We start from the raw sequence: 15,913 nt of genomic DNA on the forward strand, positions 1-15,913 counted from the left end.
GGGGAATACTACATATCCAGTCAGAAATGGCTGATGTATTGACTGGTTTTACCGAACTGCTTCCCCTTCCCCCTTCTAAAAATGTTGTATTTGGAAATGACTGTGATACAATAACAAAAATGCATCAATAAAAGGACCATTTTCTAAATCACAGATTCTTGGATTTCAAAGTAAAGAGAGGAATGAGATGGTGTTGACCCATTTTCTCACTTCTTCCTACCTGTCAGTTGAACCATTAACTATAAAAACTAGGAATTTTTAGTAATGCATGTATCTTATGACCTACTTTGTTCAATCTGTACTAAATTCACCTTGAATCCTAGGATTCAAGGTGAGAGGATCCTAGACACTACTGGGAATAAACATGTCCTCTTGAATTTCTAATTTGATCATGGGTAATTATACAAAAGTATTTGAGAGAATTTTTTAAGAACCCAGTTACATTGATTCAGACAATTAAGATTTGTACATTGCCTGAGCCCTCAGTTTTGTACCATCAGAGCTGCTTAAATCTTCAGTTGCTAAATAATTGGCCAAGAAATCATAGGCAATTTTACTTGGGATAAGCCACAGACTACAAAACAGGTAAGATCTGGGATGCCTATCACTGGGCATTTCTGCCTTGTATGGGACTAGATGACATTCGAGTCCCTTCTAACTCTGGGCTGCTGGGATATGAGCAAAGAAGTCAGGAGCCCCAGACTTTTTACTCTTACCAAATGTCCATATGCTATTGCATAGACCCCTGCCTCTGTCTATCAGTACACATCAGGCACCCATCAAACCCATTCCTCACCTCTATATCCAATGACTCTCTTCCCTGATGCTCAGATAAGACTTGTAACACAGGCCTCCTCTCCACATGACCTCCCATCTCCTCTGTATTTATATTGGGTGTCCAGTCATTAGCCTTCGACAAATTGGAATGGGAGTCCCTTGAGGGCAAACACCAGGTTTTTGCCTTTTTTTTTTGGTACCCCTAACACTTAACATAGGTACATAGTAATTACTTTAAAAATGCTTGTTGATAAGGAGGAGGAACATGATGATGAAAACTGATAGGATTCATGATAAAGAGAGAAGTGGGTCTTCTTTGCGTGAATATACTATTTATGATGTTTTATACCTTTTGACAGTGCCCAGGACTTTGGGGTCAAGGACTTTTCCCCCACATCTTCCCTAGCTGGGGTGTAGGCAATGAGGAGGTGTAGCTGTAGCATCTGCAGAAGTGGTTAAGAGGTTGATCACAAGAAGGGCCAATTCATTGGACGCTGGTCACAGGTAATGAACTGGAAGAAGAGCCCACTGTCTGGAGGGGCGCTCTCATTTTATGGGTCCTTGGACTCAGGGTCCTAGACTTCATGCCTGCATCAGGGTCTGAAAGAAGGTGGTTTAACTCAATGGCACATGTCTCTTGTTGTCCCTTTCTTCAGAGGCAGGGATGTCAACCATCACATTAGCAAAGTGTCAGGATTAGAAAGCTGGACCTTTGTTTTCACAAAAAACCTGGGGTCATTAAAAATACCCTGAAATTTCCCAGAGCAATCCAGCCTGCTATCTTCCTCCTTGGCAACTCTGGGATAGGCTCACTGTTTATCTGTACTCTACCCAGATGGACATATTGTTGTTGGACAAGCTCTAGAAAATATCCATTCCAGTGCACGTTGAAAACTGGGCAGCAGACTGTGGACAGACAGGTCAAATTCCTTTAAGGGATCAAAGATTTCTTCTGGGAGGCTCTACAAGTTTTGGTATAATCAGCACAATGTCCTCAGCAAACAGGAGCGTCCAGAGGATCTCATCAGCCATAGAGAATCTGTCCTTGATCTGGACTCCTCACCAGATCTTGTCCATAACAATGGCAAATACCTTTGGAGAGGAATAACCCTACAGGCCAGTCCTTTAATAAATATGAATTTAATTTAATAAGTATTAATGGTCCTCAAAGGAGCCCTGTGAGGTAAAAATTCCCATTTCAGAGGAGACTGAGGTCATTTGGCTTGTGTGTGTGTGAGACATGTGCTTTCCAAATCATCTCCCATGAATCCAAATTGGCTTCTTTTTCTCCAACAGACAGCTGCCTCCCCTTAATAACACACGTTATCACCACGTGTGTGCATGTCTCCAGGCTCCCTTACTAAATTCCCTCTTGTCAGTACAGTTTAGGAACTTCTACACACATATTCCGGGACAGTATTGGTTGACGGAAGGAATTACCGTATTAACATGTTTTGGAAGGCAGAAATCACGCACCTCCGCTGCCGACAGGAATGTATAGAATTCTGCCCGGATGATGATGTGGCCCTTCAGGATGAGCCTCTGGCATTTCTCGGTCACAGTTCAGGTGCTGGACAGAGCAGTAACCAGAGTCTGCCCTGCCTTCAGGGAATACTTGAGAGCCAGAGAGGGTTCGTGGGGATGGGGGGGCTGCACTCCAAAGGCCGCTCACCCGGTCATTCAGTCTCTGCTTAATGGCCAAATCGAAGTTGAGCACAGGACTAAAGGGGAGGAGGGAAAGGGGACCCAGCCTGGGTCAGTGGAGTGACCAGTCTGACCAGGGGTGGAGGAAGGGCCAAGGACAAAGGCTTCCTCCCGCCCGACCGGTCCCTCCACGGATTTCAGGACTTCTCAAGTTCCGGCAGTTTGGAAGTGGGCGGGGAGGACCCCTGAGGGGAGAAAGTTGCTGAATTTGGGATAAGAGAACTCGCGCTCCTCCAAACCCTGGGTGCTGAGGGGCCAACGCTCCCGGGAGGCCGCTGCAGCCTGTAGAACGTGCCCGGGATCTGTGGATGGAACGTTCCGGGGAGCTATGGATGGAAAGCTCCCACGAGGCGGCTGCTGCCCGTAGAACGTTCCCGGGAGGCGGCTGCAGCCCGTAGGACACCACGGGATCCGCAGATCTAACTCAGCGCCCTGGAGGCTGCTGCAGCCGGTGGAACCCGAGCTCGCCCGCGCGCCGCCTGCTCCGCCCCTGCCGCCTTCTCCTCCTCCTCGTCCTCCGCCTCCTCCGCCTACCCCCCGCTCACTCCTGGCCAACATGGCGGCGGCAGCGGGGGTCGGGCGGGATAGTTTACCTGAGCACTGGTCCTACGGGGTCTGCAGGGACGGCCGCGTCTTCTTTATCGAGTGAGGGGCGGGGGCTGCGGGAGGGGGGCGCGGGGCCGGGCGAGGGAGGGTTTGGTGGCGGGGCTTCTCCGCGCACCCCATTTCCCTCCCGGCACTAACAGGTGCACGTCTCTCCCCGCCCCCCGCAGTGACCAGCGCCGCTGCACCACCTGGCTGCACCCGCGCACTGGGGAGCCCGTCAACTCGGGCCACATGATCCGCTCAGGTGGGCGCGGGACTGGGGCTGGGGGCTGGGGGTTGGGGGGGGGGCGGGCGGGAGGAGGGAGCGCGGGGCCCGGGCGCTGTGCACCCACGGCACCTGAGCGGGGAGGCGTTGTGGGCAAAAGTTTGAGCCGACTTTTCTGGCTCTCTTTCCCGGTCTCTTTCCACCTGTTTGGGCCGCCTCAGATCTGCCCCGCGGCTGGGAGGAAGGCTTCTCGGAGGAAGGCGCCAGCTACTTCATAGAGTGAGTCCTGGGGGCCCGCTATTGTGCGGCGAGGGTTGGGGAAGGGGCGGCCAGGGAGGGAGGAGGGCTAGTGGGGAGGCCTGGAGCTCTGGACCGCGTCGGGCCCGGCCCGCCGGACTTTGGCCAGCCCCGCCCGCACCTGGGCTCCGTGGGGAGCGCCGCTGCCCACGCGGGAAGTGAGTGGAGCCTCAGAGGGGCTGCGCTGGGGCGGGCCAGGTGCGGGGGAGCCACCGGGGGCTTTCCGTGTGCCGGGGTTTCAGGAGCCAGCCCCGCCCCCCGGCTCGGATTCTGTTGGCGCGCACTGCTCAGGTTGAGAGCCGGCGTTTGCGCTGCGGAGAGGCCTGGGGTGGGCTGGGGTGGGCTGGGGAGGAGCGGGGGGCATGCAGGGGGCTGTGCCTTTCGCTCAGGAGAAGGCATTCATTCTCTTGGGTTCTCATCCCCTTCCTCCGAAGTCTGCCTACTCTGAAGCATCACTGCGGGTGGGGAGGGGGAGCAGTGTCTGTGACCGGGGTTCCAGCTTCCCCCGCTGTGATGATGTGCTGAGAGAGGGGCATCAGGCCAACATTTGCTAAGATCCCGTCTCCCCAATCTCCCCAGAGTCGGTGGATATGGGACTTGCTGGTTCTTCAGAGGGCTGGTGTTTGAAGCACCAGTCTCTGTAATTCTGTGTTCCCTCTCCTGCCTCCTAGCACCTATAGACAGGAGAGCATGGATGGTCAGCCCCTGGTGGGCAAGATGTGGCCCTGTCTTGCACTTTTCTCGTAGCTCATCCAGGGCCGACAACATCTCAGCAGCCCAAGTAAGTACAAGTCACTAAAATAAAACTTATTGCCAGCCCTTTCTAATAGGGCGAAATGTATCCCCCAGTTCTATTTATTTCCCTAGCCCCCGTCAGAATGCTAACAAATTTCCAGTTTTAATACTTAATACTCTGCCCACCTCCCCACCCCACCCCACCCCACCCCACTCCCAGACTATAGCTAACATTTCCATGGTTACTCTGGGAGAGTTCTTTATCAAGCACCTAGATCTTACTGAGAGATTGTGGATAAATCACTTAACTCTATGGAGTTAATCCTTTCGGTTCCATCCACTATAAAAAACAGATAATACCTGGGCTCGTGTTGGTGCCTCTGGGGCAGGAGGTGAAAGGGATAGACCTTTGAATCAGCCAGACCTCAGGTTCATCTCTTGCCTCCCACCCAAACTGTATAACCCTCCGCAAATCACTTAAGCTCTGTTTGCCTCAGTTTCCTCAGCTGTAAAATGGAGATGATAATAGCATTCATTTCATAGAATTATTTTGAGGGTCTAACGACATTGAGTATGTAATGTACTTTGTAATTCTTAAAGTACTATATGGAAATGTAAGCTATTATTATTTATTATATGATATAGGGGAGGGAGGAAAGACCCTGACTTTCTTTTTGGAGAAGGGGATTGGTTTCCAGGAGGAGGAGTAGGATATAGAAATAGCTTCTGGAATCTAGTTCTAGTAATGGGTCAGCACAATGGTTTTTGGTCTGATTTTGAAATTGTCTGGAGTTGAGTTTGGATCTGTCACCATCCTGATTACAGGTGCCCCAGGGGCATATAGGGCATGTGAAGTTGTTTATCCAGACTCCTGTAACAGATACTTGGGATTCCCACCTCCCCCCCCAAAAAAAAAGACACATCTTACATACCAGGTCTTCTTTGATAATAATATTACTTGATATGTGCCTCATCTCATTTGAACCTCTCATCAGCTCTGTGAAACTGGTGTTACAGATATTAATATTTTCATTTTACAGATGAAGATACTGAGGCTGAGAAATGTTGAGTGGCTTGTCTGTAGTCAGGCAGTAATGGTTAGAGGTGGGATCTGAACCCACCTTTTCCTGACTCTGTTATACCTGAGGCCCAGAGGAGGGTCCATGGCAGGTCTTTATAGAGTCGAGACTGAAATAGAAGTCCTTTGTTCTCTAGCCTAGTTTTTTACACTCTGCCCTCATCAATATAATTAATGGAAACGCATAAAAACAAATAGGGTCTTTGATCAGCTGGCATCTGAAGAGTAAGACTAGGTAGGCCTTAGTGTGGAGCAGTTAAGTCTTATGGAACTTCAGAGGCTAGAGGTGGTGGGCAACCTCTGAACATGCTAGCTGTGGGTTGTGAAGACTGAGTGAGCTGTTCTCCCTCTCTTTGAATTGGCTCCACATTGTCCTCAGGGCCGGACATATGTCTTGGCAACCCCCCAGTGAATATTAAATCCAGAAGAGGCTGACTGGACTGGAGAGATGCTGCCGAAGGTACAAGAAAGACACCAGGACCATGGCCAGAGAAGGAGCCAGATCCTGCCCCTCTTCCCAAAATTCTGTCTGTGCTGGGTACACTCAAAGACCAAGGTAGATTGGAAGAAGATCCTTGATGGGGCTAGGGAATTTGGAAGAGACTAAGCCCCTTGATGTGGCTGGTCAGGGTTAATGTGACTAGGTGGTCAGGTGACTGATCTGGTATCCTTGAAATTCTCATCTGTGTATAGCAGGAGCTGGGGATGAAGACTCTAATTAATACTCCCCCTCCCTCCCCAATTCCCCCAACTCCCATGAGTATGGTACTTGATATGGTCTTCTCCTGTACATTAGGGCAGGCCCCTTTAGCTGTCAGCACTGAGTCATTCTTTGAGCTGAGGACCATGGCCTATGACAGCATCACAGCAGGCACCTGCTATCCCTCAGGTGTGACCAGGATATTTGTAGGCTTTTTGATAACATAAGGTATTTCGGTTTTCCAGTAGTGGATTCTTAGTGGGTAATAGCAGAGAAAAGGACATTAGACTCTGGTGTCAGGAGACTCACATTTCAGTCCACGCTCACCCACTGGCTTACTGTGTAACCTTGGGCAAATGCTATTCCTTCACTCCCCCTCAGTTTCCTCATTTGTAAAGTGGAAGGTTTGGTTGGCAAGGCCCGCTCTGGCTTGAAAATTCTTTTCATCCTCTCGCTGCAGTTCAGTTCAGCTGGACCACAGTAATTTATAGGATACTTTAAAGGTTTGCAAAGCACATATTCTGTATTCCATTTTGTTGGAATTATCATGACAATAACACTGAGTTAGTTGCTGTTATCCCCCCATTTTATTGGTAAGGAAACTGAGAAATTAAGTGACAGCTACAGTAAGTGCCTGAGGCAGGATTTGAATTCTAGTCTCCATAACGCCAAGTGCCTCTATACTTCCCACCTACCGATATTCTGCTATGTTCTGGTTTTGGGGCTACGTTCAGGGAATGCAAAGACAAAAATGAAATGCTTCCTGCCCTGGAGTTGCTTACTCCTGAGGGAGTGGGGGGTGAGGGAACGACCTGTCCAGCTCCAATTCCTTCCCCTCTGGTCTTGTGATGCTGTTTCTGAATTTGGTCTATGACATGTGTCTGTTGGAGAGTGATCAGCCAGTCCTCTTCTAAGGGTTAAATTGAGTACATGTGACTACTTCAGGGTATTTGTCATTCAAGTAATTGAGACCTAACTGTTATTTTTACAGGCTTTGAAAAGGCTCAGAGGGTTCCTCTGGCTGATTGGGGTGTAAAGTGAGAGATCCCAAGAAACCATAACTTGCCTTTGAATGTCTAGTGGTTATGAAGGTTGGGTAGCCACCCTGTCCCCAAAACACAGACCTTGGTGTTGTTAGAATGGCAGCGACTTCTAGATCTGGAGCCATCCAGGACAGGAGGTGGGGCAACCAATCAGTGCCTGTCACTAAGCAATGAAAAGTTCCAAATGCTTGACTTTTAAAAACAAGGCAAAATGGAGGGACACATCCCAGATGCTGGATGTCACTACTTTTCCTAGAGGAAAAAAATTCTAAGTGTGTGTAAGGTTAAGTCAGCAATCCTCCTTCCCCACCTGAGATTAGAGAGAGAAAAGAGAAGTAGAAATAGTGGCAGACAAGAGTAGAAATGGACCATTCTATAAGATTTGTTTTTTTTTTTTTTTAAAGTCTTAAGGCTAGCATCCTGGATACCCCTTGGAGAATCCTTGAGGTGTGGGTCTGTGTAAGCTACTTTCCTAAAATTCCATTAAATCCTCATTTGGAAGGATGATCTAAAACTCCAGCTTTGGAAAAGTAATTTTCCCAAGTATTCCTAGCACACTTTCCCCCTAGGAACATTGATTGATGTTGAATTTTTGAATGAGCAAAATGTGTGCAAATTTGGAAGTCCCAACTGTTTTGTTTGTCACTGACTGGGAAAGATGGTTACTGAGACCGTGTCTCTGGAACTTTGTTGGTTTCTGATCTAAATCATTTCTTGGAAACACTGTCAAGTCAGCTTCCTTGGATCATTGATCCAGAGCTGAGCAGAACCTTTGAGACCATCTAGTTAAACCACCTCATTTTCAGATTAGGAAACTGAGGGTTAAATTTTTTTAAAAAAAATTTATTTTTAACATTCACTTTCCCACCCAATTTATTAAAATATTTATTCTTCATTTTCAACATTCACTTCCATGAGTTGTTTTTTTTGCCTTTTGGAGGGCAATTGGGGTTAAGTAACTTGCCCAAGATTACACGCTAGTTTTTTTGTGTGGGTGTTAAGTGTCTGAGGCCGGAACCAAACTCAGGTCCTCCTGACTCCAGGGCCAGTGCTGTATTCACTGCACCACCTGGCCGCCCCATGCTCGACTTCCATGAGTTTTAAATTTTCTCTCCTCCCTCCCCAATTTGGCTTGCAATCTGATATGGGCTTTACAGATACATTCCTATTAAATACATTTTCACATCAGTCATAACATTAACTTTAAAAAAAAATGAGTTCCAAATTCTCTCCTTCCCTCCTGTCCCCACTCCCCAAGATTAAATTTAACCAAAAAAGATTAAATCAATTGCCCAAGTTAACACGGGTGATAAGTGGCAAAGTTGGGAGTTGAACTTAGTTCTTCCAGGTCTCCCCCACCCCCCACCCCATACTGTACTGTCATCCTAACCCAGGAATTGGAAAGCCCTTTTATTTATTACTCAAGGTTAGGCTCAAGGTTCCCAGCACCCTGGCAATTTGGCATTTTAAATTTCACTTCCTGTTTTTTTTTTTTTTTAGCAGCTGGGGAAGAGTGGAAACTGGTTTGTAGATTTAAATGTTAGGTTCCTGGGCTCTGTGAATAACAGATCACATTGCCAGGTGGAAAGTGGACAGGGAGGATTAGGAGACTTGGATATTTGCAGTGAGTTCTTAATGACCAGCCCAGAAGAAACTTGGAAAATATTTTTAAGAAAAGCTAGTTGCTATATGAGGCACTAACTAAAGGAGGGCGGTATTTCAGGGCAGACAGATGCTGGGGGGGAGGGGCTGTGAATTGGTACCTCACACAGAGACAGGTTGTGGCTCATATGTGCTCAGGATCTGGGTTTTTTCTTGTTACCTGTGGAAATACATTTCAGGTTTTCTAAATTAAGGCATTGTAATAAACTGCTTTCTGGTGCTTAGATTAGATGGCCCCATTATTCTTCCAGAACACTTGGTAACTTTCTGAGAGGCAGCATCAGGTAGTGTAAAGATCTTTGTACTTGGTATCAGAAGGCCTGAGTTCAAGCCCTGCTATGTAGATCTACATTATGACCTTGGACAGGTCACTCTGCCCAATCTCCAGACCTGTTTTTTCATCTACAAAATGGGGTGTTGGGAGGGTCCAATGACATCCCATGTGTAAAAGTGAATCACAACCATGATATGTTTCTAGAAATGAGAGGTCTTTACCTTGTTAGTTTTTTTGTGCCTTGTTGGAAGTGTTTCAGTTGAGCATTTCTTGAGTAAGAAGTTGTGTCTGTAGTTAATTTTTAGTTTCCTTGATATCAGTGCCGAGGGGTAAATATACTTACTCCTTTGTTCGCTTTTACCTATCAACTTCCTCAAGAGATTTGTAATGTCATTGTAGAGGCTGACCAATCTTTGATTATATTAAGAGAGCTGTGGTGTCCAGAACTAGGCAAGTGGCAGTGCCAATGGACTCTGCTCTGGTCAAATGGTACTAGGAGTATTATGTTCAGTTCTGGCTGCTGTGTTTGGGGTTAGGATATTGACAAGCCTGCAGAGTATCCAGAGGAGAGCAGACAGGATGGTACCGTGTTTCCCCAATAATAAGACCTATCCCGAAAATAAGCCCTTCCCTTACTGTGTAAGATTCCTCTAAAATAAGCCCTCCCCCGAAAATAAGCCCTATTGAGATTGCTACTGTAGTGAAGGTGATCCCCTGCTCTACACGCTACATTACAGTACCCTCTGTATGCACCCCCCCCCCCCCCCCGTGAAACGCACACCGCGCTCCGAGCTGCATCCAGTCAGAGCTGCAGCAGTGAGCGCGTCATCCTGTTCTTCCCCAGTGATTTGCTTATTGAATAAAGGTACATTTTTTTGTTCACATTTACCTGTTTATTAAAATTGCTGTCAATGTTCATTAAAATAAGCCCTCCCCTGAAAATAATCCTCTGGTGTTTTTCTGTCCAAAAAATTAATGACAGTTTCTTATTATCGGGGAAACACGGTAGTGCTGGGGCAGAGGGGTGGCCTTGAGTTCATTCATAGGTAGATTGAGTAGAGAAAATGAAGATGCTGAGTCTGGAGGGGAGAAGGTTTGGGAAGGGCCATGAGAACTGTCTGTCTTCACTGTTTTGGAGGGTTGTCACATAGATGCGGGAGTGAAGCTGTTCTTGTCTTCAGAGGACAGAGCCAGGAGTAATGGGTGCAAGGTACAATGAAACTCATTTAGGCTTGTCAAAAAGAATTTCCTACCCAGGGGAGCTATCTAAAAGTGAGAGGGGCTGTCTTTGGGGGAAGTAGGTTCCCCTGCATTGGAGGTCTTCAAGAAAAACTTGGAGACAATGTGTTGAGTAAATTTTAGAGGAAATTCTTGCTTAATTGAGGACTGGACTGGATGACCTCTAAAGGTCCCTTCCAGTTCTGTGACTTAGTGAGACTAATGTAGTTATCTGGGAAGCATGCTAAATGTCTAGGAAACAAGGTTGGGATTGCCTGTGGTATTGACCAAGTCTCTGCCTGATTAACCCTTACCTGGCTCTAATGGGCACCCCAACAAAGTTGGGCCATGTTACTTTCAGTTTTCTTGTGAAAGTCCCCTTGTTTGTGTATCTAATCTCTACACATCTTGGGAGACACTAGTATGAGTTAGTGTGACCCAAGTAATTCCTCCTCTGCATGCCAACCTTGGGGGTGCTGGGCCTCTCCAAATTTAAGTGGGTGGGTCTTCTGACAGCAGATAGGCAATCCAGCATTGGGTCTGCACTCTGTGCCTTTCTAGCTTGCTTGTGGTCCATTGCTATGGAGTTTTTGAGAGTCCCAGGTCATGCTGCTCTGAGGCATTGGAGGGATGGCCAAGTGGCAGAGGACACATTTGCTCTATGGAGAATGTCTTTTGTTTCCTCTGTATGTAGCAAATCACTTGGAAACCTTTGTGCTGTGGTATGTGAATGGAATCTATTATCTGGATCAGGAATGTGCCTAGAAAAGAGCTTTTGGGAGTATCCAGATGCACTGGTTAAAAAAAGCAAGGTGTGGACAGGACATTGGTAGAATATACACAAGCAAGGGGTCTTTCATAAGAAAAACGAAAGTAACATGGCCCAAGCTTGTGGGGTTGGGTTGATAGGATAGGGACTGGTCTGTACTATGGGCAGCCCAGACCTGGTTTCCTGAATATTTAGCACGCTTCCCAGATAACTGTCTCCTTAATCTTTATCATCCTGATCTTAGCTCTGATCTCCGTAAACCAGAAGTTTTTCACCTGGGGTCCATGAACTTAGTGTTTTGGGTTTTTAATGTCTTGATAATTGCATTTCAATGTAATCGATTACCTTTGTTGTCCTGTGGATTTTATATCATGTATTTATAAACATTCTGAAAAGGTGGGGGGTCCATGGGCCCCATCGTATGGTCAGAGGGGTCCATGGCCCAAAGGACATAATGAACCCTTTCCAAAGAGGAAGAGAAAATATGAGTTAATATAGTTTTACTAACTGGCATAGGAAGTGGGACAAGTGGAAATGAGGGCTTCTCTCCTTCCCCATCTTCTGAATCTCCTCAGATTAAGGGACATTGTACTGGCACTCAGTTTTTTCCTGGGAGTCACAGGTACTGGGCTGGGGAGAAGACCTGTTTTGGGATTGTGACCAAGAAGTCCCCGATCACTTTGTGTTTGTGCCCTGCCAAGGCTGTCTGCCACAGTGGTAGGAGGGGACCAGGCTGCCCGAGCCAGCTTTGACCCTCCAGGCACTGCCTCGGCCACTGGTCAGCTGACTGCAGCTTAGAGGGAAAGAGAGGCGCCTCTTAAGCCTCTTAATGCTTTCATGGTCCTTTTGGGTTTTGCCAGACAAGTGTTTCCACCGTCATAGCAACTGTTTGCAGCTTTTGGGCTGGGGGAGGGCAGGGGCAGAGGGGTATTCCCTGCCAGAGCGGGAATTGTACTCGATCATGTTTTGGCAGTTTGTAATTAAAACATCCTGTCTTCCAGGAGAGCTTGGCAAGTCTCCCAACCCTCCCTCTTACTCATTCACTCCATCAGGAGCATAGGCAGCTTGGTGGTAGTGCAGGGGTGATAACGAATGATGCAAATGCACAGATAATAGAAAAAAATTAGTTTACCCAATAGTATCAGTGCCTCCCTCATTATAATCTTTCCCCCCTCATTCAGAATGAATGATTTTTGAGTTGTGCTTCCTGAGGGAGGTGTAGCTCCATGGGAAAACTTGATTTGGGAGTAGAAGGGGTGGAAATTTCCCAAGTAAATGAAATCCTTGGCTTTAGTGAAGTTAATTTGTTTGCCTCTTTAACACCAGCTTTCTGATGTCTTACCTCCTGATTTTTTTTTAATGGCAAAAATGGGGTGGACCTTTCCTTCCTCTTTTCTCAAATTTTCCTAAACTGTTCAGATCTGTTCATGAACTTATGACTTAACCAACAAGCATTTATTAAGAATCTCCTATGTACCAGGTACTGGAAATACAGAGATAAAAAATGGGCCAAAAAGATGGGTCATGATACTTTACTAGATCACAGCAGAAGATCTGGCTAAACAGATCCAGAGAGAAATTGGGTTTAAATGGAATCTGAGGATCAAATATTATCTCAGTTGATTTTCACATAAACCCTGGGAGGTAGGTACTATTATAGAGTTGAAGAAATTGAGGCAGACAGAGACTAAGTGAGTTGTACAGGATTTCACAGTTCCTCAGAACAATCCTGGGAGGTAGATGTTATTATTTCCACCATTTTACAGTTGAGGAAACTGATGCAGACAGAGGTGAAGTGACTTGTCCAGGGTCACACAGCTAGCAAGTGTCTGAAGCTAAATTTGAATTCAGGACTTCTCAACTCTAGGCACAGAACTGTATCTCTGTGCCACCCAACTGTGGGGTTTAAGAAATGAACCAAGGGGAGAGGCTGTAATCTGGGTATAAGGAGTGTCCTTGCAGATCCAAAGTTTGGTTTTGCCATGATGGGCATACTGGGTCCCGAATAACAGATTTGAACCCTGCAAGCCAGGAGAGAATGAAACTAAAATTTCATTTTATAAGTCCTTGAATTTCAAGGAGTCTGAGTAGAAACCCCTGGCTTAAATTACTACATGGGAAGTTGTCCCAGTCTGCCTCATACATTTACTAACTGTGTGATCCTGGGTAAGTCACTTAACCCTGATTGCCCACTCCCCACCCCCACCAAAAAAAAGAAAAAGGGGAAAAAAGAAAATTGTCACAAGATGAATAGGAAACTTTTCAAAAGTAAATTCTCAGCATACAGACAAAACTAGTTCTGATGAAGAAAAAAAGAGGGAACTGTCATCTTTTTTTTTTTTGCTTTTTGAAGGGCAGTTGGGGTTAAGTAACTTGCCCAAGGTTACACGGCTAGTTTTTTTTTTTGTGTGTGTGTGGGTGTTAAGTGTCTAAGGCCAGAACTGAACTCAGGTCCTCCTGACTCTAGGGCCAGCGAGTCATCCTTTTTTTAAAGAGACCAATGTGTATACACAGAGAGTTCTGAACACGTTCGATTTTTTTTTTTAAAGCAATCGGGGTTAAGTAACTTGCTCAAGGTTACACGGCCAGTTATTTCTGGGTGTGGTGCTGAGTATCTGAGCCCGGATTTGATCCAGGTCATCCCAACGTTGGAGCCGGTGCTCTTACTCACTGAGCCACCTGGCCACCCCTAAGCAATTGGGGTTAAGTAACTTGCTCAAGGTTACATGGCCAGGTGTTTCTGGGTGGGTGCTAAGTGTCTGAGCCCGGGATTCGATCTCCAGGTCTTCTCAACACTGGAGCTGGTGCTCTTACTCGCTGTGCTACCTGGCCCACGTTCGATTTTTAAAGGACATATAGAGTTATAACTTTAGAGCCTCAGGGGTCATCCAGTCCCCTGATTTTACAGATGAGGGAACTGAGATCAAGATAGATTAAAGAAGGGAAGAAATTAAGTCCCTACTGCATGAAAAGTGCCACTAAGTGCTTTAAAAATATTAGCTCATTTGCCAAAGGTCACAGAAGGTCACAAGTAGCAAAAATCCAATCTGAACCAGGTCTTCTGACTTCAGAACTAGCATTCTTTTCCCTGGTATCAATACAACCATATTTAAAAATGGGTTTAAAAGAGTATGCCTGTCCGAAGGTTTGATGCTGAAACTGACTCTTGCAACAACCCCAAACACTAATAGCTATATTTTTAAAATTGCTATTTACTTTTTTTTATATCTGTCAGAGTTTGCATGATCGCACTGAATTTTGAAAAGTTTGATGGACAGGAATGGAACTTTCATCCTTACCTTTGCCTCCACTGGGCACCCATCAGGAAGGTCTCATTCTCTTTGGTCGCACTGGGGCTAAGCTCATAGCTTGATTATAGCTTGTATCTTCTGGAATCAGAGTGGAAGACACTGGATACCAGATTTTCAGGGAAGATATTCCTGTTCAGGCTGAGGATGAAATCAAATGCATACGATCTTGGCGAGCCTATAGAGAATCCTGCAGAAAATGGAGTTGCCATAAAAGACCAGGCACAGACAGCTGAGATGTGGGGGAGGCCAAGTGAATTATGTGAATCTTTTATGATTGTATACTTCTAGTGATGGTGCAGTTTGAAATATAGATAAAATTCTATGAAATTTTATAAGAGTGCAGAATTTTGTTTTACTGCCCTTTTGGAGTTAAAGGCATGTGCCTGAGAATGAATTGTATGTGGTTCTAAGCGTAATATCCAAACCCTTAAAGGTCAGCTTGAGCCTTGTCAAGCTTATTATAAATGCTGAAGACAACCAAAAGGACTTTTTGTTGTTTTTCCCTTTGTGGAAGATGAGAAAGAAATCAACAAAGGACAGGACTACAGCTCAGAATACATGGAATGCATTTTTTTGTTGTTTGTTTTGTTTTTGAGTCAATCAGGGTTAAGTGACTTGCCCAGGATCACACAGCTAGTAAGGGTCTGAGGTCAGATTTGAACTCAGGCCCTCCTGACTCCAGGGCTGGGGCTCTATCCACTGGCCCACCTAGCTGCCCCAGAATGACATTGTCAATGGACAATGGAGAGAGAAAGCTAATTTTCCTTCTGAATTTTCTACCTAGGAGAAGAGGTAATTCCAGGTTATTCTTTTAGCATTTACATCTCAGAGAAGCCCTGTAGGTGTGCCATGAACTGGACCTAGAACCACATAGGAAGAGAGGAGCCATCCAGAGTTCATCTGGCAAATTGTCTAATACTTAGGAAGCTTTTTTGCTGCCAAAGCTGTGATTTTTTTTTTTTAAGCAATTGGGGTTAAGTAACTTGCTCAAGGTTACACGGCCAGTTATTTCTGGGTGTGGTGCTGAGTATCCGAGGCCGGGATTTGATCCAGGTCATCCCAACACTGGAGCCGGTGCTCTTACTCGCTGAGCCACCTGGCCGCCCCTAAGCAATTGGGGTTAAGTAACTTGCTCAAGGTTACACGGCCAGGTGTTTCTGGGTGGGTGCTGAGTGTCTGAGCCCGGGATTCGATCTCCAGGTCTTCTCAACACTGGAGCTGGTGCTCTTACTTGCTGTGCTACCTGGCCGCCCCTAAAGCTGTGATTTTTAACACCAGTATTCTCTCGAACTGTAGAGCATGGACTTCTTTGAATTTAGGAGCATCAGAATTGCAGGTTGAGCTATAGGCAATTGAAGGACTTAAGATGTAGCATCATATTACCAAGATGAAATAGAGATATTGTACTGTCTCTGTTTACCTAGTTGAAATAAATGTAAAGTTCCGTACTTTGGTTTAAAAAATAATCAGTTACATCGATCTAGAAAAATGGGGTACACTCTAACTACAAGAATATAGGGAAAAGTCAATGAGA

General features: G+C 46.0%; 1 protein-coding gene across 2 annotated transcripts in view; it reads left to right on the forward strand.

Annotated features, from left to right (window-relative positions):
- Positions 1–3,021: 3,021 nt before the first annotated feature.
- The window catches only part of PLEKHA7 (pleckstrin homology domain containing A7), a 244,745-nt gene continuing 231,853 nt past the window's right edge, over positions 3,022–15,913 (forward strand). For both annotated transcript variants that reach the window (XM_069091103.1, XM_069091108.1), the window contains exons 1-3: positions 3,022–3,126; positions 3,255–3,331; positions 3,514–3,571. In XM_069091103.1, coding sequence (XP_068947204.1) covers positions 3,038–3,126; positions 3,255–3,331; positions 3,514–3,571 — 224 coding nt within the window. In that variant the 5' untranslated portion in view covers positions 3,022–3,037. The remainder of the gene's footprint in view (positions 3,127–3,254; positions 3,332–3,513; positions 3,572–15,913) is intronic.

Source organism: Petaurus breviceps, unplaced genomic scaffold, assembly GCF_028583685.1.
Source record: "Petaurus breviceps papuanus isolate PSGF00001 unplaced genomic scaffold, PetGlider_PUasm1.0 188, whole genome shotgun sequence".
Taxonomy (NCBI): domain Eukaryota; kingdom Metazoa; phylum Chordata; class Mammalia; order Diprotodontia; family Petauridae; genus Petaurus; species Petaurus breviceps.